Genomic DNA, 27,933 nt, shown 5'->3' with positions numbered 1-27,933 from the left:
CTGTTTCCCCTCCTCTCTCTGATTCATCCCACCCACCTTGGTCCTTCTCAGGCCATGTCCCCCAGGGGCGCTCTGCTCTCGTGGGCTTCAGGCAGCGTGGGAGCCATGCCCTGCTCAGTGACACTGAAGCACACGGGGGGGGGGATCCGTGCCCCTGAGCTGCAACAGGCGAAGCGCCCTGCCCCATCTCACTGAAATGGCCTTAGAGAGCGGGTGGGGGAAGGTTACAACGTATATGGGCTTGTGACTCGCAGACTCCTTGGTGCCACCTGGCAGAGGGCACAGGGTTTTGCAGGGATCCCCTAAGTCGGATGTATGCATCAGAGTTCATGGAAGGTCTCTACACAGAGCCAGTAGCCTACCAGTCATCAGAATCATTGCATGACGTATGTATGGAGAATGGTTAAAGAGAGCTGGCTCTGGACTGAAAATGACCTTCTTAGGGTTTTGGAGGGAACAAGGCAGGTCCCCAGGAGGCGACACACCTTGGAAATGCTCATTGCAGGCAGGAGGTAGCAGACCCCGCTCTTCCCCCCAGCCATGTGTGACTGGGCAGCTCACACCACGGGCCGGCTGTACACCGAGCCACAGGCAAAAGGGGAGATTGTGAACATCCTCTCTCGCAGATTGCACACGCTGACACAAACAGCAGCTGACGGCCTGTTATGAATAAAGACAAAGGATGGGACTGGTAGAGGTTGGGGGGCAAGGAAACACCTGGAATCCCTCACCTCGGAGGCAAGCACCTAGTGAGGCTGTAAAATGCTGCCAGGATTGGGGTGTGAGCAATATTCTCCCAGCCGTGGGGGCTCTCGGGAATGAAAAGGCAAGGTCCTACAACACTGGTTATGATTTTATTTTGGCTGGAACCATCTGCTATCGCTTGATGCTCTGGGCTTCATTAAATAACCTTATCCTTGATTTCACGATGTACCAATCTAAGTGCTGGGTGGGAAGCGGAGCGGCAAACTGAGGGGCAGTGGGGGGGTGGGCTGTTTCTTGGGAAGCAGCAAATCTGTGAATCCTGCAAGTGAACGGCAGTCCAGGGGCTGGACGCGCCAGGGAGATGCTGCAGGCTCGAGGGGGCCTATCGGTAACCAGCAGAGAGGAAAGGGCCCTGTGAGGCCTAGCTGGGACGGCTTGTGTTGCCCGCTGGAGTTGGGAAGCTGACCCCTGGCAGGCACAGACCAAGCTTCCCCACGCTGAGGGCAGGGGGTAACAAGGTACCCCAGGGAAGCACCACAGGGCGCTCCAGCCAAACAGCAGGCAGGTGGGAAAATTAACTGCAAGAAGGATCACCACAGGAACGAACTGGAGGAGCCCAGGGAAGGAAGGAATCCCGAGCAAGATTCCCAGAGGATCATGGCTGGGTCGTCCACGGCCCCTGCTGTGAGAACACACAGATCCCGCACAGATTCCCAAGCTCCAATGGGGCAGCAAAGTGTGGGAGCGGAATATCTGAACATTCATGAGCCAGGGGATCCCCAGGCAACACCCACTGAAACCGAGCTGGGTGCAGCCCTGCCTGGTGTGGCGTTCCCTAACCCAGGCCATAGGCCATGGTCCCACATGGTGGGTCAGAACCATTACTGCCAGCTCTTCTCCCTGGGCTGCAGGAGGCCCAGGGCCTGTGGCAGGGATGCCCCTTTCCCTGCTGCCGGGGCCCTTTACCACTCAGTCACAGCAGGACACAGAGGCTGGGACACTGCAGAGAAATCAGTGCCCAGCCCCACATGAACAACTCGGTGGAGGTGGGGCTAGGAAGGCCCCATGTCCCCTTCAAGCTACCCCCCATCACCTCACCCTTCCCTCCCAGCTAGGCTCTGCCGGCCCTGAGACCAGAACAGGGACCCTCCGCCTCCTCCAGGCTGACACTCCTACTTCTCTTAACAAAAGGTTGCATTCGAAATATAGCTTAGTTCCTGTAACAATCAAGTCGCTGCGGTGCCATAGCTGGAGCTCCCGGGCGTTGCTCTCGGAGGCAGGCAGCCCCCTGTAAGCCCCACGGAGCGTGGATTCTGGCCCTGCGGTTGGTCTACCCCACGTGGCCCGGCCCGGGGTCCAGCACGCCCTGCAGGGGGAAGCCCTTCCCGGTGTGGATGTTCTGGTGGTAATAGAGCGATCGCTTGTAGCGGAAGCTCTTGCCGCACTCAGGGCAGTGATAGGGGCGCTCGCCTGCGTGCATGCGCTGGTGCTCTACCAGGTACTGGTTGCGCGTGAAGCTTTTCTCGCACTCGGTGCATTTGTAGGGCCGCTCCCCCGTGTGGATGCGCAGGTGCCGCGTCAGGTTGGAGTGGTGGCTGAAGTACCTACCGCACTGTGTGCAGATGAAGGAGCCTTCGCTCTTCCCCGAGTGGATCCGCTGGTGCAGCACCAGGCTCACCCTCTGCTTGAAGCTCTTCCGGCACTCGGCGCAGGTGTAGGGCCGCTCCCCGGTGTGCGCCAGGTGGTGCTTCCGCAGGCTGGACTTGTGGCAGAAGCTGCGCTCGCACTCGGAGCACTTGTAGGGTTTGCCTCCCGCCTGGGCCCCGGGGTGGGGTCTGGGGCCATGTTTCAGGGTGAAGCTCTCCCCAGGCTGTGACAGGAAGGCCCCTGCTCCTGCGTGGTCCCTCTGATGCAGGGTGAGATGCTGCCGGCTGCGGAAGCTCTTCCCGCACTCGGCGCATACGAACAGCCTTGCTGCTGCGGGGCTCTCCAGGTGAACAAGCAAGGGCTCGAGCTCCTGGGGGTCTGTCCCGCACAGAGACGGCTCCTCCAGGCCGTTTCCGGACAGGTCCACTGGCTCCCTCTCGGGGCTGCACAGACTCTCCTCAGGGGTTGTTCCCTGCTCCGGACACTGGAAAACCTCCGTTTCCGGCGAAGTCCTTTGTAGCTCCAAGTTCTCCGGCTCCTCCTCAGGGTTCTCCTCCTCCACTTTGACCACCACCCCGCCATCTGCTGCAACACAAAGAGAAACCAGGCTGTAGTCACTGCATAGGCGGGGGATGGAGGCAACCTCCTGAAACTATGGTGTCCTGGATTCCCAGTGCAAGCCCAGGGCCGGACTGGGACTGACCACGGCCAGGGAGCTAAAACCCCGGTAAAGGGGGGCAGTTATAAGTGTTCTGCTGATCTAAGGCCTTGTCTGCACAGAGCTACAGGCAAGTCTCCCACTGCCCCGGTTCAGCGCCACTGGTGCCATCCGCCTTTCGGCGCCAGCAGCATCTCAGCCACCCTGTCACTCCTCCCAGGGCAGGTGGCGAGCGGCGGTTTGTCCCAGCGCCCCTTGGGAGGGGAGATCTCCCTCCACTGTCAGCGTGCGCACGGCGGGGGGGGGGGGGGGGGCGCACAGGTGCAGGGAAATCGCTGACTGCGTACCCCAGGGTAGGGGTCCACCATCCGCTGCGCTCTGCAGAACGTCGGCTGTGCTGGGAACAAGGGGCTTTCTCCCCCCGCCGTTAGGATGCAGCCAGCACGCAGAAGGCTGGAGAGCCCCGCCTGGCAGACCACGCGGCCGCAGCAAAGGGCCGTACGCTGTTACTCGTACCACTGCAGGTCACTGACAGCTGGGAAACGAAGCCAGGCCCCTTTCATAGATCCCAAGACCAGAAGGGACCATTGGAATCACCCAGTTGGACCTTGTGTATCACACAGGCCAGAGAACGGCCCCAGAATAATTCCTACAGCCGATCTTTTAGAAAATCACCCAACCTTGGTTTAAAATGGTCAGTGGGTGGAGACCCCACCCTGACTGCTGGTAACGCCTTCCAGTGGATCATTACTGTCACCAGCAAAAATGGACACCTTGTTTCCAGTCTGAACTTGTGTAGCTTCAACTTCCAGCCATTGGATCCAGCCCGCTTCTTAACTCCCCTCCAGCGGCCTCTCCCACTGGATCCCAGGAGGTGAACTGCTCTCCCTCGCAACCGGAGGTCAACGTCAGGGGTCGAACGAAGCCATTACCACCCTCCTGTGTGGGCCAGGGGCTTGAAATATTGCCTGTCTGCCCCACTGTGATGGGCTCTTTACCCACATGCTAACTCTGCTCTGCTTTCAATCACCTCCTTCAGCTCTGCACAGTGGCTCCCTTGCCGGTCTGCCCAGCTCTCACTCCTGAGGCCTGCGAGAGTGTGTTCCCTGTTAGTCCCTCTTAGGGTGACCTGACAGCAAGTGTGAAAAATCGGGACGGGGTGGGGGGTAATAGGCTTCTATATAAGAAAAAACCTCAAATACAGGGACTGTCCCTATAAAATCGGGACATCTGGTCACCCTAGTCCCTCTACGCCCCCCTCTCCTGTCCCTCTCTCCTCCCGCCTCCCTCCAGTCTCCCCTCTCTGCCACTGGTCGTCAAGAACGTTCACTCATGGCTTTCCCAGCCCATCTGCTCTGCACACAGTTTCCCCTCCCCACCCCCAGCTCAGTCCAGCACCTTCTCTCTCTCCTACCTCTGGCCAGAAAGCATTTTGTGAGGCTGTCTATAACTCACCCGAGCAGGGCTCCAGAGGGATCTCTCTCCTCTCGGAGTCCTCCCGATCCCTGACACACGGCTCCTCCCCCCGGTCTATCTGGGACAGGATGTCGGGTTTGGAGATGGCGTAGTCTGTTCGTGGAAAGAGATATCGACACTCACCGGCTACCCGGTACATGGAGCGGGAACGGATTTCAAACCAGCTCCCTCTGGTCGCTGATGGCGATGGGATGGGGAAGATGAATGGAGGCAAACACGACACCAGCAAAGCTGCTCTCCCCACCCCGATGGGTCCGTGAGGAACCGCAGGGAGTGGAGCCCTGCTTGCTCCATCTGGGCTCAGATCACACGACTGCTCCCCAGCCGGGCAAAAAGCAGAAAGGGCTAGCTGATGGGACAGCTGCCAGGACTCACCTCCACGCAGGGAGGGAATGGCACACGGATCCCCTAGCCCCACTGCAGGGAAGGAACAGACAGAGGAGAGCACCATGTGTATGCTCAGGACCCTCCGGATCAGCAGCTGGGCCAGGCCCATGCCCCACATGTGTGTAATGTTCTCTGGATGGGGCCCGTTCTCCCCTAAGCACCTCTGATGAAGTGGCCAAGCGGCGTGTCAGTTGTGAAGGCTGCGGCTTGAGAGGCGGGAACCCTCCTGGACTGACACCAGCATTTAATTCAATCGACCCTGTAGCACGTCAAACCTGCCGGTGAAGGACACCGTGCTGCATAAAGGACGTTAAATTCACTTGACTCTTACAGTCCCTCAACAGCCTCTCGAAGGCAGAGACCTGAAAATATCCCTCCCCCAGAGCAAAGGTCACAGGTTTTATGAGAGGATCCTTACCCAGCGAGATCAGGGTCTCGTAATTCCCCTTCATCACGTTCTTGTAAAGCTCCTTCTGCCATTCGTCTAAGTTCTCCCACTCCTGCTCGGAGAAATAGACGGAGACGTCATCAAATGTCACTGGGACCTGCAACCACAAGCATTGCACGCTCAGCAGCGGCTGTCAAATCGTAATGGCAGCAGCAGGCGCGGTCACGTGACGCTACACACGAGACCAGGGGAGAATATTTAACACACGCGCCATGGAAACGCTTCACAACTTTTCTTCTTAGCACATTACTGGACAAACTGCTCAGAACAACTCGCACAGGGAGGAGGAAATAAACATCATCACATTTCATCCCTTTTTGTCACCCAGGGCTCGATTCTGATACCCTTATTCCTGGTGAATAGGGTATGCACTCAGGTGCTACTCGATGTGAGGAAGGGTGTGACAATCTGGGCCTGTTTCCTCTCCAGAATTCCCTGTCCCCTCCCGGATCTGTCAATGCTCGTCCTCCCACTTGGCCCTACACGAAGAGGTGAAATCACCCTAGGAAGCAACCCCAGCAGTAGGATCCTTGTCACATGGTAAGTGACAGTGAAGAACATACAGCGGTACAGCCCTTCCAGAGGCTTTCACACTTTATCCCTCTCCTTTCATTGGCTGGAGGGTAGGAAGGAGCAGAATGGGGTTAATCAGCTCTGACCAGGGCTTTGCAGTGCCCTCATAGACTGGTTTATATCAGATCTATAGATCACCTGGGTATAACTCCCCTTCCATTACTGGAAGCCCCAGCTGCGCTCAGAGTCCCATTGTGCTGAGTGCTGTATACACACACAGGAAGAGAGCCTCCTCCCCACAGAGCTCACAAGGCAGTCATAGGGTTGGAGGGGAAAAAGGCTCCAAGGGAAGGGATTTGCTCCAGGTCACAGACCAGGTGGGTGGCAGACCTAGGAACAGACCCCAACTCTCTGGATTCCCAGTCCAGTGCATGCTCTGATATGGTTCAGGATCATTCCCTATTTTTAAAGGGGTGCCCTCAATTTAAAAAAAAAAACCCCATACACTTCCTTCTTAATATGCAACTCTTACGGAGCCCAGAACCGAAAGAGATGAGGTGGGGCTTTTCCTCTCTCTTTTTTCAGCCTGTTTGCTTTGTGCACGACAGCACCTTTGTGTGAGCTGCACTTCTGTCATCTCCCTCGCAAAGCCGGCCAGTTTCCCTGTTGTTTGTGTGGGTCTCCCGCACCGCCACGGCTTAAAAGGAAGGAGCGATTTTCAAACCCTCATGAATTGGCCGGGGGATCAAGGGGCGGAGGACGACCTGAAGCCACTTTCAAGTCGTTTCTAGCCATTGATTCTATCCTAGTTATTTGTATCGTGATCGCCCTAGTGGTCCCAGACAGGAGTGGAGATTATAGAGCTGGCACCACACAAACATCCCACAGAAGTGATTCTCTGCTCCAGAGAGCTCACTGACCCTCCGGGGGGAGCCGTGACTGGCGTGTGTAGAACCCAGTGGGAGGAGGAGCGGGGGCTGATGGATGGAATCACAAGGTAACTAGAAGCAGATGCTGCTTCTTAGCCAAAAAACAACCGATCAGTGTAATACCTGCACATCCTGCATGGGGCTGAGTGGGGTGTTACATCTGGCCCTGGCATGTGTGGAGGAGAAATTGACTCAGTTACCTCATAATTTCCCTCCATCTTTAATCAGTATGATCTAGCCAGCTGGGATAATTACCTTGGGCACCTCCCCCTTAGTGCCTGGGGGGAGTCTCAGGATCCAGAAGTTCCTGTTCTTCAGCAGGTTCTCCATGTTCTCCAGCCTCCTCTGCAGCAGCCCATACTCCTGGATCAGAGTTCCCAGCACGGCCCACTTACTCTCCAGCTGGTTCCCAAACTCCACCACGGTCTTCTCACAACCTATCAATTTCTTCTCAGCCGTCCCTGTTCGCCCTTCCAGGTTCAGCAACCGGACGGCGTGAGCGTCCACTTTTCTCTCCACGGCTTGAATTGCAGCCACTAGAGTCAGGGAGATCTCCGCAGTTTGCAGCGGGGCTTCCCTCACAGAGATCCGTCTGGGCACAGCGTGGGGCTGCGAAAGAGGTGAGTGCTGGGATTCCACGTCCCATTCAGGAGCCTGTGTGGGGACATGGAAAATGGAGTTGGGAGCATAGTCCCATTTGTCAACAGCAGCTCCAGAGAGCAACAGCCGCTCGCATGCTACAAGCTGCTGGATGCTTTCTCAGACCCCATTTTTATTTTTATTGAATGCACACATAAAACCTCCTGGAGAATTAGCATGATGTTATGCAGAGGTCAGGTGGAGAAATTAAGCACTCAAAAGTACGAGATTCCAGAAGCTAAGGCTGAAAGATCAACTATCAGGCACATTTCTGCTTTGAAACCTGTTGTTGCCGCAGGGAAGTTGTGCAAACCAGCGGGCACTGGGCTGGGTGACAGCCAGTGGGAGGACGGGGGTGTCCGCAAGACACACACGTTATTAAAGATGTGGGCTACACCATGGAAAAGTTTCAGACCCCCTGTCTAAAGTGCCCCTGCCGCCTACTTGAGAGACCAGCTGCGTATCTGTAACCACCCGACAGACCCAGCAAAGTAAGAACTGGAACATTTCCGTGCTCTCGAGGCCCAGCAGATCCAGCATCGTTCCAGGGCTTTTCTATTCAGAGCCAACCATTGGGGCAGCCCTGGAGGATCTGGGAAGTTTTCAGCCAGCTGTAACCAATCAGAATTCGTCAGCGGGCCAAATACAAATAAATAAGTTGCTCAGAGAAGCAAAGGAGAATCTCTGGTCAGGCTGCCTTTTATAAAAGCATTGGGGGGACGGGGTAGCAAAGCCCCCCCTGAGCTGCAGCGACGCCTCCTTGGGCAGCCGGGGGGCGGGCGGTATCGAGTCCTATCCCCACACACGTGTGAGGGCATAAGGGGAGGTTTGTGTTTTGAAGGGTCTGAAAATCCTGTCTATGTCCCAGAGCCCAGCCCAGCCCCAAGGGTGCAGGAAGCGCTGCCCTTGTTCCCGTGCCGTTAGAAACCCGCGGTCTGGGCGCCCAGGATCAGAACTATCCCCTTCCCCCGGGGGGGGCTCCAGGAAAACCGCCCCGCAGGCTCCCCGCAGGGACAAAGAGCAAAGCCCCTGGGCGGGCAGGCGGAGCAGATGCCCCAGGTTAACTTGCCACCGGGCCCGGTCTCGGTGTCACTGGCCGCCCGCCTGCCCGCTGCTCCCCGCCCCGACGTGCGCCCGAGCCCGGCAGGCACCACCCGGCCCCGGGGCCCTCCCCAGAGCTTGCGGCCCCGGGCGGAGCCGAGTCCCGGCGGCAGGAACCGGGTGCGGGGCCCTGCCCACATCGCCCGAAGCTCAGCCGAGACCAACACCGCGGCTGCCGGGCAGCAAAGCCCCGGTCCCGGCTCCCCGCGGGCCCGGGAGAAGCTCCCGGGGGTCCCCCCCGACAGGGGGTTTCCTGCTCCCCCGGGCCCTTACCTGGGCAGCGGCCCGCTCAGCCATGGCCCTTTGTCCCGGCCCGGGCGCGCCCCTCACCGCGGCCCGGGGGCGGCCCCGGGAGCTCCCGCTGGCCGGGCTGGGGGCACCGGGCGAGGCTGCTCCGCAGGGAACGAGCCGGGCGGCTGGATCCGGATCCGAGCCCGAGCCCCGCTCCCGCTGCGGGCTGGGCAGAGTCCCGGCGCCGCCTCGCCACGGGCCGGCCCCGCTGCCGGGCGGAGCAGAGCGAGCGCGGCCCGCACGGAGGGAGGGAGCCGCGGCCTGCCTACCGGGAGGGGCCGGGAGCGGCGGGGCGGGGCCGGCGGGGAGCGGGGCGGCAGCGGCCCCTGGCGGCGGGGGGATCGCGGCGCCGGGCGCCCCGGGGCCTTGTCGGACGCTCTGCGGGCTCGGGTCGGTCCAGTCCCCACGGAAACGCGGCGCTCGGGCCGCACCCGGTTCAGCCGCCTGGAGCTCGGGCTGGGGCGGGTCCCTGCAGCGCCCCGGGCCCGCTGCAAGGCCGCTCCCGCCGTCAGCTCCCTATGGTGCAAGGCCGGGCCGCGGGGCGGAGTAGCCCCCAGAGGGGGTGGAAAGCCGGGGCGGGGGCCCCAGCCGACGGGCCCCTCGCGGAGTTCGCTCCCCGGGCCGGCAGGTTCGCTTGGATGCCAATCCCGGCTCCTGCCTGACACCCAGGGCCGCTCAGGCTCCCAGTCAAATGTCTCCCAGCCCTTCAGAGCTACCAGCCTCCCCCCGGGCCAGGAGCGGCTGTCAACCCCTCACCCTGCGGGGAGCACCCCCTACACAGCACTGGCCCGAGCCTCCCCTTAACGCCACACAGAGCCAGATGGGTGCAGTGCTGCATGCAGGGGGAGATCCCAGAGCCGCCCCAGCACCATTGCCATGGGAATCACAGGGGGGTTCCCTTTCTTACTGGCCTGCGACTCTAGATGACATGGGATTGTCTCAGCTTCACCTTCAGGGGACACTGACTAGCAGCAGTGGACGCTTCTTGTGGCCGTCATCTCACAATTGCTGGTGTTTTCCTTAACACCCACTTTCTGAGGCCTGGGCTGACCTGACAGTCACCACTTTCACTTACTAGTAAAGGAAAGGTTCTAATTGTCAGGAAGAGCTTTGAGAAAACACACACACACATCTCCATCATTTATTACTTTTAACACCTCGTGAGGCTGAAACCAACCTCATGATTTGGGGGAGGTGGGGGGCATGACATGATTTTTCAATGCTTGGCCATTGACAATATTGTTTTCATTGACTACAAGGGGGAGCTAGTTCAGACCATGCAATTGACAAACTAATTAGGTTGCTAGGAAAGTGCTAGGAAAACTTGCAACTCTTAACAGGTACAGCCAAGCGTGCTTCAGCCAGGGGAGCAGGGGAAAAGGGAGAACAAACTATACAGCAGGGAGAGGATGAGACTGGCGGGGAGGTAGGACAGAGCTCCAGCCACTGATTCGCCGGACAAGGGCTTCAGAATGGAAACACTGTATTGACAGATTTTGCAAACAAGGTATTACAAAAACACAACCAGGACCAGCAGCTGACATTCCACAGAGAAAGAGACATCTAGTTACAGTCACTCCTTAACACCACTTATTTCTTATGTAATTCAACCAATATTTACAAAAGTCTGAAAACCTTGGGTCAGTTATTTCATACATTTAAATAGCTTAGATCAACTGTGAAATATAGTGCCACATGTTTTATTGTATCTTAGAATAATATCCTAGTTCTGATATAGCATTAACTAAAACCACCCCTCCCAGGATTTAGCATAAGTTGCTCTCACCTGTGTCACTTACCCTTGTGACCAGTAAAATCACCTTCAGTGGCAGTTCATATGAACGAATCATAGGCACCTTTCCATTGGGGCAAGTCCAAAAGAGAGTCTAGAGCCCGTTTGGTGCATAATTTCACCCTCTCAGGGGTGGAATGAGAAGAGTATCTCCACAGTCACATCCTCCCCTGGAGTTACTCTCCCACCCAACAGCCTTCATCCATGTTCATCTGCCTCCCTCCCGGTCCCCTCTGCTCCAATCCCCTCTATCTTCCCATTCCAGGACCATTCCTGCGTCCACTTCTTCCAGCTTGGGGTTTTTCTGTCCCTTTCCCCACCCCTGCATCACCTCCCCAGCCAAGTTCTTCTCTTCCGCTAGATTGACTGGCCCGCTGGCGGGAATGGTGCCCCCTCCATGCTTCCAGCATTGCAATGAAAGCCGGTGGAAAACAATGACCATGAAAATTGGTATCACTCCTATAAATATGCACCAGAAACAGGGTAGGTGGGGAAACACCTACGAAATGCTGCCTCCTGCTGGCAACCCGGGGAATAGCTCATTTATTCTCCAGGGGTGAAGTCCACAAGGCCTATTAAGTCCCATGCAACCCACACAGGGTTTAAGTGGTGCACAGGCCTCATGCTGGCCCCCTGCATGGGGTGGATTTCACCCCAGTAGTTAGGAAGAGGAACTCCATTTAAACGTCAGTGAAGCAAAGCTTTGTAGCATGGCTACAAGGACGGGCCGTGGCTTCCGTTCATTCGCCGTTGTGATGCACCTCCCATGCTTTCTTTCATTTTAAATGCAACAGCCCCTCAGTCCCCACCCAGGGTGGAGCTACTGTTTATTTTCTTTTTTCACACCGAGGAGGGTGGTCTGGGTTCCCGTCTCCAGCTGCTGTGAGCCCTCCAGGGGCTGGGGGTTCCGCGTGTGAATTTTCTGGTGGCAGTTCAGCGACTCCTTGTAGCGGAAGTTCTTCCCACAGACGGGGCATTGGTACGGCGTCTCCCCCGTGTGGACCCGCCAGTGCTTCAGGAGATGATCCCTGCGGATGAAGCTTTTCCCACACTCCGTGCACTGATATGGTCGCTCTCCCGTGTGGATCCGCTGATGTCGGATCGCTTTGGAGAGGTCCCGGAAGTCCTTGCCGCAATACGTACACGTCAGGGGCCCATCGCCCTTCCCCGTGTGAAGCTTCTGGTGTAAGATAAGACTCACCTCCAGACTAAAGCTCTCCCTGCACTGAGTGCACGTATAGGGCCTCTCCACCATGTGGTTTGCCTGGTGTTTTACGAAGCCGTATTTGAGATTGGAGCTTTTCTCTGGCTCAGGGCGCTTAGGGGGTTTTGAACGGACGGGTGCCTGGGTTTTTGGAGGAGTTGTGATTTTGGGTTTCTGTCTAATGTTTTCTCCATGCTCCAGAGAAGTGCAGGCTCCCCCTGATGCATGGATTCTCTGATGTGTGGCAAAAAGCTGTTTGTCTAGGAAGCTTTCCCCACACTCGCAGCATATGTACGGCCCCTCTGCTCCGTGTGCTTCCTCAGAAACATTTTTCATTAAATCTCTTCCACGGCGAGCAGATCGCCTCAGCCCAGTCCCAGGAGGGCTCCTCTGCAGCATCGCTGAGCTGGACTGGCTCTCCTTCGTCAATTCCTCCTCAGGACTGCAGAAAAGCTCTTCCCAGTCTCCTGGTAACAGGCTAGGAAGATCTAGGTTTGCAGGACCTTCCTCACCACACTGCTGCTCGTCTGCCAGAACAGAGAGAACAGAGACATTCACTTCATCCAGTGGCCTAACAAAAGCCTCATTATATGCACTGTAAACTCGCTGGGGCACAGACTGTCCTGTTAGGTGTGTGCACGTGCCTAGCACAATGGGGCCATGACCCCCAGCTGGGGCCTACAGACCTTACTGGCATGCAAATAGACCAAAACATTTCTGATTCACAACCGAAGCCTGAATCTATGGCGACGAGGCCCAGCTAGATGGAGATGGCGGGTTTCTCAGGAGATGAAGCACAATAAATCTCGGAGAACATGGCGTTTACACTGGAAAAGATACAAAATATTCTTGGGGCAAGGCCCCATCTTTGTTCTATGTTAGAACAGCACCTAGCACAATGGGGTCCTGCTCCGCTTCAATGTTTGGCAGTTATCAAAGACACTGGAAAGAAACATAGAGACAGGACTATTGCAGACTCAGCCATTTTAGGTGAGAGCTGAACACATCCCTGATTTCTGCAGAATTTAAGCTTTGATTTTAAAAGTAGCCACAGGTGGGGCTGGGCTGCCAGCATCACCTATTATTAAAGTTGCCCAACCCTTTCCAGTAGAACACCCTCTTTTCAGTTGTTTAGAACTTTGCCAAATCTTAATGGTTCTAGCTGAAATGTTCCATGCTGCGTATCTGCCTCAGGCTGAATTTTGTGTGTGGGTAAATTTTCAGTCAAAACAGTACAGCCATTTATGAGAACAAGGCTGGGGAAAATATTTTGGTTTTCAGTGTTAAAATCCTAGCAACCTCTCTTTTTGAGAAGCTCTGGCACTCCTGTGCTTTGGGGCAGGGACTGGAAATTTGGCAGCAAGAGGTGGGTCCTTTGAGCCAGGGATGTGCTTTTTGATGTTCCTGTGAAAATCACCCAAATCTGGCCAAGTTAGAACCCTCTGAAAATTCTACATTTGCACATGCTCACTAGATTTCTCACAGCTTCACTGGTCAGTTAGTCAAGGAATCTGTCCGTGCTCCGCATGCTCCAGACCCTCCTAGCTTGTGTGTGCTGGACTGTGCAAGCGCCATCCCCATAGCGCGACTGAGCAGTGCACAAGCAACCATAACCCTAGCGCTTCCTAACCCATGAGTGCTTCACTTGCAACCTTAATGTACTTCTAACACGGTTTGTGTGCGTCCCATTACAGGTCCAACGTCCCTTTAAACAGGCTTTGCAGGAAACCCCCGCAAAAGTGTGAATTCCACCCTCCTTCACTTCCCTGGGATCCCATCAGCAGAACCCAAGTATGACACAAGGTAGTGCTCAGCTGGACTCTAGATACTTTTAAATACTATTTTATGTGTCCTTGTCTCTCTAGGCTGGATTCTCCACCCTCACACATCAGAGAAGACATACACTGTTCCTGCTTGTAGTCCTGGCTACACCCACTACACACTACCATAGGCTGAAGTCCCCTCTCCCCAGTTCCATTACGGCTCTCCATAGCTTTCTTCTCAAGGCTAGGAGCCTCACTGCTTATCTTTTACCCTGCAGTGCTACTCTACTCTTCTAAATCTCTACTCCCCAAACTTCAGGGATCAGGCAGCCTTTAAACCAAGCAACTCTTGCAGTTCTAGTATCACCCCGCCCCCTCATTCGCTGGTTTCCTACATTTCCTCGGATCCCTCAGCAGACTCTTTCTTCCCTAACACTCTGACCTTGTGTCTGCCTATCACTCCGTGTGCCGACTCCATCCACGTGAAACTCCTCCCCTTTCCCTCTCTCTTGCCCATCTCTTTTCCACGGAGGCTATGATCCGTCCAAAGCTCAGAGCCCATGGCCTCTCTGTTATTGCCCCCTCCCTAACTGCAATCAACCACTCTCAGCTTCCCCACTTTCCTTCTTTGTCTGGGTGCAGACTCAGAGCCTAGATCTACAGAGCACCATCTCTGTTCCACCTCTGACTACGTAGAGCTCTGTGATGCTCTGTGTCTAAAACTCACATGTGCCAAGGTCCGTAGGGATCCCTCCCTCTTCAGAGACTCCCTGATTCGTGACAGGCGGCTCCTCATATTTAGTCCACAAGCTCTCACTGGGAGCAGAAACGGGAGATCCTGTTCACAGGAGAGAGAATTACGTGTTGTTTTACTAACATCCATTAGATGCTACAGAGATGATTTCAGGAGAGAGGTCAACATCAGATTAGAACCAGAGGTAGCTAGAAAAGGCTTGATAGGGGGGAGGGATAGCTCAGTGGTTTGAGCATTGGCCTGCTAAACCCAGGGTTGTGAGTTCAATCCTTGAGGGGGCCATTTAGGGATGAGATGGGATAGGGGAAATTGGATAATTTAGTTGGGGATTGGTCCCCCTTTGAGCAGGGGGTTGGACTAGATGACCTCCTGAGGTCCCTTCCAACCCTGATATTCTATGATAAGAAAAACACTGACAAAACTCAGCAGCAGAGATATGCATGAAAGACTCAGGCAGACTGCCCCAGGTTTCAGCATCTCTCTCATACGGTTTATGAAGAGTTTTAATCTATTACTCACCCAGGCCAGGATCTGCAGGGATTTGTCTTTCCTCAGAGTCACTCTGATCTCCCACACTGGGTTCCTCCCCTCGTTCAATCCGGGACAAAAGGTCGGGTTTGGAAATGGCAGCATCTGTATGTGGAAATGGATATTGGGGGCAGAAACTTTTATTCATACTCACGCAGTGCAGGTCAGAATACACACAGACCCTTAAAATCACTGCCGGCTACCCCCATTTCACTGCTACGGGTGACGGGAACAGAGGCTAAAGAAGATGCTCTCACACCCACAGTCTGAGCAATCACACTCAACTGCACACGGCTCGCTCTGCCTGGCTCAGGCACCAGGAGTGTTCCCAGGAGCGCTCCCAAGGAACACGCCCTGCAGCATGGGGAGGAGAGTAGGAAGATTTTATCTGTGCTTATCTGAACATTTCCTTTCTTAGAGTAACAAGGTTACCAGATTCATTACAACAAGTACTAGAGCCTGCTTGCAGCTTGGGGGCAGAACCAGCCTGGTCAGACACTGACGGCAGGAGAACGCCCTGCACCATGAAATTCTCTCCAGTTGAGGTAACTTCCACAGCCAGGATAATTTCATTCTATTTTCCTAAATTACAGACTGTGTTAATTATACTTTGGGGAAAAGGCACAATGATTTCTCCTACTGCAGAACATGGTAAATTCCACCTAACAACAAACGCGAATCCCTGGAGGTCAATTTCCAGCTCTATTCTGGAGGATGCATTTGTCTCCGGGGGTGGGGGAGGATCTGTGGACCTCATTACTCAAAGAATCGCTCAATCTATGAGTTTCCTTTCAAGGCCAGAAAGGACCACATTGATCATCCAGTCTGACCCCCCTGGATAACACAGGCCAGAGAGCTTCCCCTAAATAATCCCGAGAGCAGAGCTTTTAGAAAATATCCAAACCCAATTTAAAAATTGCCAGTGATGGAGAATCCACCATGACCCTTGGTAAATTGTTCCAGTGATTAATTAACAACAATATTTAATAATTTGTCCATTATTAAATATTGTCCCCCATGTAGATAATTTTTTCCCCATGTAGATACTTAGACTGTAACCAAGTCACCCCTTATCCTTTTCTTTCTTAAGCTAAATAGATATGAGTTCCTTGAGTCTACCACTCTCAGGCAGGTTTTCTAATCCTTTAATTGTTCTCGTGGCTCTTCTCTGACCCCTCTCCAATTTATCAACATCCCTCTTGAACAGCGGACATCAGAACTGGACCCAGGATTCCAGCAGCATTGCACCAGTGCCAAACCAAGAAGGAAATAACTCAAGATTCCCCAGCTTATGCATCCCAGGAAACCTACGTGAAAGATGTGACTGTCACTATTCCCCACCCAGGGGGGAGTCCTTAGGCCATGTAATGTGTAAACTGAAAAGGACCATACTTGCAATACTGTTCACCCACGTCAGCACTGCTTGTGAAAGCATGGGGGGCACTTTGAGCGTCAGATGGCAGTTCATATTTGTTTATTTTGGTTGGCTGATGTCACCTGAGAGCTTTCATGCCCAAGCAGGGGCTGAAATGACCCCTGCCTTATCTTGGCTGCCTGGAAAGGGCCTGGAGAGTGAGAAGTCCATTCTTCCAGGTAAAAATCTCCCCTGGTGAGAAACACTGCATCGCCTACCACCAGGGGAAATAACCACACTTGTCCTCGTAGCGATACCAGGAGAAATTGACTTGTGCACAATAAGGAAACTTATGGCCTTAGAAAATGGAGGCTGAGGGAAGGTAGAAACCAAGAAATGATGGGCCAAGAGGCACGTTCCTGCCTCCTGATTCTTCCACAACCGGGCTGCTGTCCCTCTCCTCACTCCATAACCATCTTCTGGGGAGCAGCAGGGAGGTGGTGAAGCATGGGACCAGCAACACAAGCTGGAAACAATACCCAAGATGTCAGCAGCAGTTGGGGACGACAGCCCAATGCTTTCTCAGTCTTTCAGGAGAGGCAGGAAATCCCTGTCCTCCATTACACCTTCCCAAGGTGCATTAGGCTATATACAGCTATAGTTTGTCTGGGGAAGCTGCAGACCCAGTCTGCAAAACTCCACAATACTCCATTCAGTCCGGCCAGGAAGAGTCTATCCGGTTTTGTTTTTTACTATCTGATTCTTTCCTCTGCTTTAGGCTGCTGGCCTTCCTCTCCTAAGCAGGGAGAATTCCCTTTGTAGGGGAGCATGTGCGCACTGCACCTAGAGGAAACAGTATATTTCCACAGCCTGATGGTTTCTGCATCGCTGTGCCCTGCTGCATGCTGGGAAGGTGAGTGTGGAAAACAGCGCTCATTTTATTTATTCATTTTCCCCTTCGGAAATAGGTCCCCATAGGGCCGCTTCAGAGGGAGGCATACAACTGGGCTCAGATTGCTCTGAAAATATTGCCAGTGACCGGTGATCTCCCTGTCCACAGAGGCTGGTCTTCTTTATCTCCCCTTCCCCACATGTCTCTTGAGTCTCTCAAGGAAGGTACTGGCCTGGGGCTCAAGGATGGGCTTCCCAGAAGTTCTACTGCTCTCTGTAGCATGGGATCCACAAGGGCAAGTTAGGTCTCGGTTTACTTTGGAAATGTCAGCCTGGGATATAAGTAAGGCTCCAGGCGGGGGAGGAGGAGGGGCTTTATAGAGATGACAACAGGGGGAAAGCTGGGCCGGGAGCCCCTTTCCTGCACTCTCTGGCGTTGGCAGCATCTGTGCTGTGTCAGTTCCCTCCATGCACAACCCGTGAGGAAGTGGAGCGGGAGATGGCGCAACCAGAGGCATGGCTGCTGGTGCAGGTTGTGGGGATGATGGCGACATGATCTCCATGCTGGTTCACTGCCCTTCTAGCTCCATCCTCTTCACATAAATGGGGTGCCTGCTTGCCCAAGGGCCAGCTCTTTCCAATCCTACCTGCCACCTCTCCTGTCTGCGGAAGCTAGGCCCAAGGTGACCCCACCCAGACTGGGCTGTGAGCAAACTGCACTCCGCACACAGCACCAGCCAAGCACCCAGCAAGACGCTCAGTAATGGAGTGAAGCAGGAGACAGACCTTTCCTTTTGCCTCTGGCTGTTCCCAGCCTAGCTCCGTCCCTGAAGCCTGGAGGGACAGCAGCCACTGCAAATGCCTCCAAATGGGAAGCAGAGCTGAGGGAACCAACTCCTTCAAAATCCAATGCTGCCCTGGGAAGCAGACAAAATACGGAGCCCAGCTGTGAGGCTGAACATTTGAAATGAAGTCTGGAGTTCCCTCAGCAATGCTGTCCAGCAGGGACGGCTGGGGGATGCCAGGCTGCTGGGGAGGCAGAAAACTGGAGGGACCTACAGAGAATTATTGCCAGTGACTGACAGGCTAGTTCTGACTCCAAGAGGCAAGCAGACTGAAGTACCCATTTTAATGGATTTGGACCTTAGCACGAAGACAGGTAAATTCCCCTCTCTCCATTCGGCGCACCCCTCTTCTACCTGTGCCCCAGCTCTGTGATAACTGTTGTCCGTCTCCACTCCAGTATCCAGGGTTCACACCAAGTTCTGGACTGCCTGTCAAGCTGAGGCCTGGTCTACACTACAGAGTTAGGTTGATGTAAGCTACCTTACGTCAACCTAACTATATAAGTGTCTACACTAGAATGGTGCTCCCACCAATGTAAGTCGCCCACGACATCCACCTAAAAACTCCACCTCTGCGAGAGGCGTAGCACTTAGGTCAACGTAGTTCAGGCGACACAGTGTCTGTGTTACTTACATCGCCTGTTGGTTGACAGCCCAGAGTCTCCCTGCTACCTCCCGGGGAGGGATTGGGGGGGGGCGAGGGGAAGACAGCCTGTACCCAGCTGCCACCCAGGCTCAGGCTCTCCTCCACCCCCCCCCCCCCAATCCCTGACTGGGAGGTGGCTGGGATTGGGCTCTCCTCGCCCACAACCCAATCCCTCACTGGGAGGCGGCAGCAGGGTTCCTGGCTGTCAGTCCTGGCAACGGGGCTCAAAGTGGGAGCCCCACCCCACCCTGGGGCTGAAAGTCTGAGCTGGGAGCCCAGCAGTGGGCTCCATCTCACAGGTGGGAGCCTACCAGCATGAAATTGACATTCTTGTCAGTTTCATGGCCGCTATTATTTCACATTTTGTCCGGGCTCTGGCTGTCAGCCCCAGAGCTGGGGGTCTCTAGCTGTGAGTCCTGCTGTGGGCTGACAGCCTGAGCCAGAGAGGAAATGTGACACAGCAGCAGCTGTGAAACTGACATGAATATCAATTTCACTGCTGGTAGGCTCCCTGCTATGAAACTGAGCCCAGTGTCAGGCCTGGGTGGGGGAGCTCTAGCTATGAGCCCTGCATGGCTGTCAGTGCCCCACAATGCACCACTTCAGTCAGTGCAACGTTCCTGGCGAGGACACGCACCACCAGTAGAAGGAGGGCAGTGTGGACAGCAACAGCTGATTTCATTACTGCGGTGGCTGTAAATCGACCTAACTTAAGTGGACCTAATTTTGTCGTGTACACAAGCCCTGAGCAAGGTGCGCTAATTGTGTGGGTTCTCTTGTGATGGACACACCCATCCACTGACTATCAATAGGTACTGATAGTGCAGCCTAGATAATTAACTGAACACCCCGCTATTGCGTCAAAGTCTCCATATCCCATTATCAGACCCCCTCCAAGACATCCAGACCCCTGATCCACCAGGGTGCAATGGAGCTTGCATAAGTCAGACCCTGGGGAAATCTGGCACTTCAGAGACCACACAGCTTCGAAGAGAGGAACAAAAGCCCAGCCAGTCTTTACCCAGCGAGATCACAGCCTCGTAGTTGCCCTTCATGATGTGCCTGTAAAGCTCCTTCTGCCATTCGTCCAAGCTCTTCCACTCCTGCTCAGAGAAATTAAACGAGTTGTTGTTGAAAGTCACTGGGACCTGCAATTATAAGGATGATACACTCAGCACCTTCTGCTCCCTGTCTACATACCACCCCTTGTTTCCTACAACACCCCATTCTGCCCTGTCTTCTCCCTCCCAGTGCTCCCTCTGTCACCGTATTCTCTTCTGGATTTTGTTGTTCCTCCCCATTCCCACCTGCTGCTCCCCAAGATTGGGCTTGGCTCCCATCAGCTGTACACAGCTGAAATCCATTCCCCGCTGAAGTCTGTGACAAAACTCCCATTGACTTCACTGGGGCCAGGATTTCACCTCATCTAGTCCTTGCCTTTTCCTACAGCCAAAGCCTTCTGTATGATTTCCATCGCAGACCCTTTGGACAGCCTGCTGCATGCTTCATCCTTTAGTTGTGTCTACTGCAATTGACCCTTGATCCTGCAAAGGGAGGGACATGAGCAGACCCTGGTACTCATGCAGAGCCCCACAAACTGCACGAGACTCTGCAGGAGCAAACGGTCAGCCCACACGTCTCTGACTGCAGGATCGGTGACTCAGACTGTAAGTCGCTCAGAGCAGCAGCACGCCTTACCTATGCGTTATCAAATGCCCCGCGTACACCAAACACTATGTAGGCTGAGCTGCCTTGGGCACTTTGACCAATCAATATCCAAAAAAAGATGGTTTAGTTGCAAAACCCTGTTCCAATTGGCTGAGTTGGCTTCTCTGGGGATGTCACACCCTGCATTTAAATCTCCCATTAAACACAGCTCTGCCATTGCCAGCCACACCGTTACATTTACATTAGAATTCTCCAAACAACTAAATATATGAGTGAGATGGGCACAGAAGAAACACTGCTGATTTTATCTCAGTGGTTGGTTAGTTAGCCTGTTCCCTTTCTCAAATTGTTTGTCACGCGATTAGTGAAAGCCTCCCCCCTTCACCTTAGCCTGAGCTAAGGGGTCAAATTTCCAAAGGAAGCAATGTTAGAAGCAGAATCCATATACCTTGGAAACAATGGGACAAAGGGAAGCTGCAGAGCAGGCGAGCAGCAAGAATGGGGATGGGAACACCCATAGTACGACTCCCTTTAAAACAAATCTACTTGTGCAGAACATTCTGAGTGTATGAAAAGCCCCTTCAGTGTCTGGTAGAGGGTCTGGCTTTACATCCCCTCAGCACTAGCTGGGACTTTGTTACCTTGGGGACTTCTCCATTAGCACCAGGGGGGAGTCGCAGGATCCAGAAGTTCCTGTTCTTCAGCAGGTTCTCCATGTTCTCCAGCCTCCTCTGCAGTTGCCCATACTCCTGGATCAGAGTTCCCAGCGCAGTCCACTTACTCTCCAGCTGATTCCCGAACTCCACTGCTGTCTTCTCACAACCGACCAGTTTCGTTTCTGCCATCCTCATTCTTCCCTCCAGATTCATCAGTTGTGCTGCCTGAACCTCAACCTTCCTGTCCACAGCTTGGATTTCAGCCACGACGGTAAGGGAAATCTCTGCCGTCTGAAGATCTGTTTCTTCCATAGAAGTTGTTTCGGGGACAGCAAGAGGCTGTTCAAGTGACAGGTCCTGGGACTCCATGTCCCATTCAAGAGCCTGTTTGCAATGACAGATATTGGAAAGGAGGGGTCACATTCTCACATAGCAGAGTCAGTCAAAGAGAGAAACAACAAAAGAGCCACATGCCACAGCCAGCTGAGAGCTTCCCGAGTCTGGATCTTTACTACTACAGGGTCACAATGAGAATGTGAAACTTGAAATCCAACCAAGCATGCATTACGAGTAATTTCAGCTCCTCTCTCTGTCCCTGCAACCCCACCAATGTTTGTGTTTTTCCAGTTGTATTTTTGATTTTCTCTCTCTCCCCTCCCTGGTGCTGTGTGAAAGCCTCCCCATCCCCAGCAATAGGGGAAACAGACCACCCACCCAGAGAAAACAGCGAAACTGAGTATACACAAAGGGCTGTCAAATGCACAAGGCAAATAACTGGGGAAAAAAAAAAACCCACCACCCAATTTCCCCTTCTCTAATCAGTGACTTGTAAGAACATTTGGCATCACATGTAACAACAGCCGGTAAGAGCTTTTCAGGCAGATGGCTCTTTCCGTTGATGGAGCCCTTTGGAGCCTTCTGCCTAGAGGTTTCTCCGCCACAGCAAGTCTCTCTGGGCTACAGAGGCGGTGGGAGCAGCTCTAGTCACAGCATTTGCTGCCATAGAAACACACCGGGGGGGGGGGGGGGGGACCGGCTCTTGCAGCTTGAGAAGCGGCAAAGCTCCATTCCCCGCTCCCTGAACCAGGGACCCCCCCCCCCGCAGCCCCCTGGGCCTGGGCAGGGAAACCCAGGGCTCCCCTGGGGCCGGCTCCCGGCTCCCCGGGCCCAGGGGGAGGATGCCGCCCCCCAGGGCGGTGCCGGCCCCCGCCGGTCCCTTACCTGCTCGGGCGCCCACTCAGCCATGGCCCTGGGTTGGGAGCGTCGAGCCGGAGCCTGCCGGGGAGCGGGGCCGAGCGCAGCGACGGCTCTGGGCTGGGCAGAGTCCCAGCACCTCCTCAATAGGGGCTGGGCACGGCGGCCATGCTGGGGGAGCAGTGCATTCTGGGAGTCCGGCTCGCCGGCCGCGGGGCCCGAGCGCCAGCAGCGCCCCCTGCAGGGGGGAGGGGCAAACGGCACCTAGGGTTTGCAAAGCCCCCACTCTCCTGCTGGGAGGGAGGGTGTCAAGCCCACATAGAAACCCGGGGTCGCGTCACCTCTGTGGGTGCTGGCCCCGTGCACAGCCTGGCTGCGGCCGGCAGGCGCTTAGCAGCGGGGGGTGCACTGTGGCATCGGCAGGGTGCCCCCGTCGATTGCATTTGCATTAACTTTTGCGTTGCCCAGCTCCGAAACAGTTGCATCCTTGCAACCTTAGCGTCGTGCTACGGCAGCGTCAGTATTTAACACGCTGGCTGGTGTCTGCCCAAGGATGGCATCCGTCCGTTCAGCTGTGTGTCATTGACTCAGTACTGCGAACAGCTAACGGGGAGTCTCCTTTCAGGCCAGTGGCGGGGGACTGGTTTTTGGACACACATCACGGCCACATTTGCCTAGCTTGGTGTGTGACATTTCTCAGAGGAGAGAAAGTCAGGGGTGTGGTGAAAGAGCCCAGCCTGCCACACTATTGCTGAGGGTGGAAGAGTGTGAAGCAGCTGGTGGGTGGGAGTTTGGCAGTGGGGGAAGGATAGGGGCTCCAGACGGTCTTAATAGTGAGAGGTGTTCAACTGGGGAAGCTGATGGCTGGGGGCTGGCAGGCGCCAGGGGGTACCTGGGAGTTCAAGGTTGGGGGTGCCTGGGGCAGCTGGAAATGAGGTGCAGGTCGGTAGATGGGGGTGCTGCATGATTGAAGTCTGGGATACCTGGAGCAGTTCGGGTGAAAGGATAGCTACCTGGGAGGAGTGAGGGGCACCCCAGGGGGTGTTTCTTGGGCAACTGCTGGGGGGCAGGAGCTAGCTTGGAGGGATGCCATGTTTAAGAAGGATGAATTCAAACTGGAACAGGTACAGAGAAGGGCTACTAGGATAAGCTGAGGAATGGAAAACCTGTCTTATGAAGGAGACTCAAGGAACTTGGCTTGTTTAACCTAACCAAAAGGCTGAGGGGAGATATGATTACTCTCTATAAATATATCAGAGGGATAAATACCAGGGAGGGAGAGGAATTATTTAAGCTCAGTATCAATGTGGACACAAGAACAAATGGATATAAACTGGCCAATGGGAAGTTTAGACTTGAAATTAGATTAAGGTTTCTAACGATCAGAGTGAAGTTCTGGGACAGCCTTCCAAGGGGAGCAGTGGGGGAAAAAGACATATCTGGCTTCAAGACTAAGCTTGATAAGTTTATGGAGGGGATGGTATGATGGGATAGCCTAATTTTGGCAATTAATTGATCTTTGACTATTAGCTGTAAATATGCCCAATGGCCTGTGATGGGACGTTAGATGGGGTGGGATTTGACTTACTATAGAGAATTCTTTCCTGGGTGTCTGGCTGGTGAGTCTTGCCCACATGCTCTGGGTTTAGCTGATTGCCATATTTGGGGTCAGGAGGGAATCTTCCTCCAGGGCAGATTGGCAGAGGCCCCAGGGCTTTTTCACCTTCTTCTGTAGCATGGGGCACGGGTCACTTGCTGGAGGATTCTCTGCACCTTGAAGTCTTTAAACCACGAGTTGAGGACTTCAACAGCTCAGACATAGGTCAGGGGTTTGTTACAGGAATGGTTGGGTGAGATTCCGTGGCCTGTGTTGTGCAGGAGGTCAGACTAGACGATCATAATGGTCCCTTCTGACCTTAAAGTCTATGAATCTATAAACTGGCTGGCAGGGAGAGAGGGAAAGTATCCCTGGGGGGATAGTGGGCACCAGGGAGCGGTGGGTGGAACTGGCTGGGAGGAAGGGGTACGGGGGTCAATGGGGGAGCAAGCTGCAGTTTCCCTAGAGCAGCGGGCAAAGGAGTATCAGGGGCAGGGGAGCAGCCTGGGGGGGGGGTCCCTGGAGCAGCGGGGGATCAGGGCACTGGGCGGAGGTTCCTGGGTCAAGGGAGCAGCCTGGGGGGGGGTCCCTGGAGCAGGGGGGATTGGGGCAGTGGGCGGGGGTCCCTGGGGCAGGGGAACAGCCTGGGGGGGGTCCCTGGAGCAGCGGGGGATCGGGGCAGTGGGCGGGGGTCCCTGGGGCAGGGGAGCAGCCTGGGGGGGGGTCCCTGGAGCAGTGGGGGATCGGGGCAGCGGGCGGGGGTCCCTGGGGCAGGGGAACAGCCTGAGGGGGGTCCCTGGAACAGCGGGGGATCGGGGCAGCGGGCAGGGGTCCCTGGGGCAGGGGAACAGCCTGGGGGGGGTCCCTGGAGCAGCGGGGGATCAGGGCAGCGGGCGGGGGTCCCTGGGGCAGGGGAACAGCCTAGGGGGGGTCCCTGGAGCAGCGGGGGATCGGGGCAGGGGAGCAGCCTGGGGGGGTCCCTGGGGCAGGGGAGCAGCCTAGGGGGGGTCCCTGGAGCAGCGGGGGATCGGGGCAGCGGGCGGGGGTCCTGGGGCAGGGGAACAGCCTAGGGGGGGTCCCTGGAGCAGCGGGGGATCGGGGCAGCGGGCGGGGGTCCCTGGGGCAGGGGAACAGCCTAGGGGGGGTCCCTGGAGCAGCGGGGGATCGGGGCAGGGGAGCAGCCTGGGGGGGTCCCTGGGGCAGGGGAGCAGCCTGGGGGGGGTCCCTGGAGCAGGGGGGATCGGGGCAGCGGGCGGGGGTCCCTGGGGCAGGGGAGCAGCCTGGGGGGGGTCCCTGGGGCAGCGGGGGATCGGGGCAGCGGGCGGGGGTCCCTGGGGCAGGGGAGCAGCCTGGGGGGGGTCCCTGGAACAGCGGGGGATCGGGGCAGCGGGCGGGGGTCCCTGGGGCAGGGGAGCAGCCTAGGGGGGGTCCCTGGAACAGCGGGGGATCGGGGCAGCGGGCGGGGGTCCCTGGGGCAGGGGAACAGCCGGGGGGGGTCCCTGGGGTAGCGGGGGATCGGGGCAGCGGGCAGGGGTCCCTGGGGCAGGGGAGCAGCCTAGGGGGGGTCCCTGGAGCAGTGGGGGATCGGGGCAGCGGGCGGGGGTCCCTGGGGCAGGGGAGCAGCCTAGGGGGGGTCCCTGGAACAGCGGGGGATCGGGGCAGCGGGCGCGGGTCCCTGGGGCAGGGGAGCAGCCTGGTGGGGGGGGGTCCCTGGGGCAGCGGGGGATCGGGGCAGCGGGCGGGGGTCCCTGGGGCAGGGGAACAGCCTAGGGGGGGTCCCTGGAGCAGCGGGGGATCGGGGCAGGGGAGCAGCCTGGGGGGGTCCCTGGGGCAGGGGAGCAGCCTGGGGGGGGGTCCCTGGAGCAGGGGGGATCGGGGCAGCGGGCGGGGGTCCCTGGGGCAGGGGAGCAGCCTGGGGGGGGGGTCCCTGGGGCAGCGGGGGATCGGGGCAGCGGGCGGGGCTCCCTGGGGCAGGGGAGCAGCCTAGGGGGGGTCCCTGGGGCAGCGGGGGATCGGGGCAGCGGGCGGGGCTCCCTGGGGCAGGGGAGCAGCCTAGGGGGGGTCCCTGGGGCAGCGGGGGATCGGGGCAGCGGGCGGGGCTCCCTGGGGCAGGGGAGCAGCCTGGGGGGGGGTCCCTGGAGCAGGGGGGATCGGGGCAGCGGGCGGGGGTCCCTGGGGCAGGGGAGCAGCCTGGGGGGGGGGTCCCTGGGGCAGCGGGGGATCGGGGCAGCGGGCGGGGCTCCCTGGGGCAGGGGAGCAGCCTAGGGGGGGTCCCTGGGGCAGCGGGGGATCGGGGCAGCGGGCGGGGCTCCCTGGGGCAGGGGAGCAGCCTAGGGGGGGTCCCTGGGGCAGCGGGGGATCGGGGCAGCGGGCGGGGCTCCCTGGGGCAGGGGAGCAGCCTGGGGGGGGGTCCCTGGAGCAGGGGGGATCGGGGCAGCGGGCGGGGGTCCCTGGGGCAGGGGAGCAGCCTGGGGGGGGGTCCCTGGGGCAGCGGGGGATCGGGGCAGCGGGCGGGGCTCCCTGGGGCAGGGGAGCAGCCTAGGGGGGGTCCCTGGGGCAGCGGGGGATCGGGGCAGGGGAGCACTGAGGGGAGCAGGCGGGAGGGAGGGCGGGATCCCGGGAGCGGAGAAGGGGGTTCCAGACCGGCGGCGGCCCGGCCCTCGCTTCCCCGCCCCCGCACCCCCCCCCCCCGGCAACTCAGCGACCCCGGCAGGACATCGCCGCCCGCCGCGAGGTGAACGCCGTGCGGCAGCGCCCCCGGCGGCTCGACGGAGGAACTGCAGGGGGCGCCAGCCGGAGCCGGTCTCTGCGTGCCGTGGGGAAAGGTCCGGGGGGAGGGGCTGCAGCCCGGCCCCGCCCCGCCCCGCGCGGCCCCGCCCCCGGGTGGAACAGCCGCCCAGGAGAGGGCGCAGGTCACAGACCCTGCGGGACACCCCCCCCCCCGCCTTAGCTATGGGGTAGGGCAGGGGGCGCCCCTCGCCGTCCCTGAAGGGTCTGGCTAGACCTCCCCACCCCGTTACAAACGCGCCCCCAGGAGAGCAGGGCCCTGATGTCCCGGACCCCTGGCAAGCGGGCGCTGGGCAATGGGGGGGTTCCCTGCTGTCACCCTCCCCTGGTGCCAGCCACTGAGATCTCACCCCGTCTCAGTGCTGACAGCGAGAGGCCAGGGCTGTTTGCTAGTCCCTCAGCCCCAGGCCGGGGGGGGGGGGGCAGGCTGCGTCCTACCCTCCGCCCTGGAAGATCTTTCAGGGCTCGGCCACAGCAGCCCAACACCAGACACCTCCCCAGAACCAGATGCGGGGACTGGGACCGGCCACCTAGCACCCCTCGGCCATTCCTAGGAGATGGGCCCCCTAGACTGGAACAGAGGGAGAACAGGGCGTGCAGGCCAACCTGGGCACAAACCTGGCAGGGGGCAGCCAGCACAGTGGCCATACAGAACCACAAGCTTTTCAGGAGCACACACTGGTGGTTCCATGCACACTAAGTCTTAAACTTCAGGTTAACGCACAAGATTCACTTAGCATTTCATACACTCTGAATGTATCCGATGAAGTGAGCTGTAGCTCACGAAAGCTTATGCTCAAATAAATTGGTTATTTATCTAAGGTGCCACAAGTCCTCCTTTTCTTTTTGCGGATACAGACTAACACGGCTGCTCCTCTGAAACCTCTAAGAGGAGTACTGATAACGACAGCCCTGGACTAGTACCTTCAGCGCTCACTGCCTCAGTTTCCCCATCTGTCCAGTGGGCGTATTTACTGACCTCACAATGCTGGGTGTGTTAATTAATAGGCCTGACCCTGAAAATGGGTCTTTCACCTGACAAGCATTGGGAAAGTGCTAGTGAAACTCAGCTTGTAGCAGGAGGAGGTTAGAGTGGCGGCAGCCAGGGGGAGTGGAAGATAGACCAGTGGAAAAACCGGAGGTGGGCTGGGTTAGTGGCGCTCATTAAGCAAGTTACACAGGTGGCCAAATGGAAACACTGGGAAGCTCAGCAGAAAGGGATATGGTACAAAACACAGACTTGCACCTGACTTGAAACCAAGGGAAAGACGTTTAGTTAGAGGCACCATGTTCATTAAACTGATATTTACAAAAGCATTTGAAAACCCTCCTTGTCCGCATGGCTTGGATCATTCAGGAGACACCCTGCCAGGTTTTACCGTCACCAACCCAGCAGCTCTTTAGGATGTTTACTGGGAAGTGTACTCAGAACCCATGATCTACTTGACCAACCCAGAGTG

General features: G+C 56.8%; 1 protein-coding gene across 1 annotated transcript; it reads right to left on the bottom strand.

The window, feature by feature from the left end:
• Positions 1 to 517: 517 nt before the first annotated feature.
• On the bottom strand, positions 518 to 22,319 carry LOC141981942 (uncharacterized). The gene is made up of 11 exons (XM_074943558.1): positions 22,117 to 22,319; positions 20,881 to 21,279; positions 19,593 to 19,719; positions 14,827 to 14,940; positions 14,281 to 14,391; positions 11,408 to 12,317; positions 8,777 to 9,002; positions 7,019 to 7,417; positions 5,292 to 5,418; positions 4,466 to 4,579; positions 518 to 2,937 (listed from the first exon to the last, which is right to left on the bottom strand). The coding sequence occupies exons 1-11, from the start codon at positions 22,138 to 22,140 to the stop codon at positions 2,036 to 2,038; spliced, it is 3,453 nt and encodes a 1,150-aa protein (XP_074799659.1). The 5' UTR covers positions 22,141 to 22,319; the 3' UTR covers positions 518 to 2,035.
• Positions 22,320 to 27,933: the final 5,614 nt, after the last annotated feature.

This window comes from Natator depressus, chromosome 2, assembly GCF_965152275.1.
Source record: "Natator depressus isolate rNatDep1 chromosome 2, rNatDep2.hap1, whole genome shotgun sequence".
NCBI lineage: Eukaryota > Metazoa > Chordata > Testudines > Cheloniidae > Natator > Natator depressus.
The sequence above is the reverse complement of the archived record's forward strand: the minus strand, read 5'-3'. Positions and strand labels throughout refer to the sequence as shown.

Excerpts from the sequence above, each read along its gene's own strand:
- LOC141981942 (XM_074943558.1), bottom strand. The coding sequence starts at position 22,140 with ATGGCTGAGTGGGCGCCCGAGCAG. Across the intron at positions 19,720-20,880 it reads CTAATGGAGAAGTCCCCAAG|GTCCCAGTGACTTTCAACAA; the intron begins GTAACAAAGTCC and ends TTATAATTGCAG. Across the intron at positions 9,003-11,407 it reads AAAAAAGAAAATAAACAGTA|CGGGGCCGGCCCGTGGCGAG; the intron begins GCTCCACCCTGG and ends TCCGCCCGGCAG.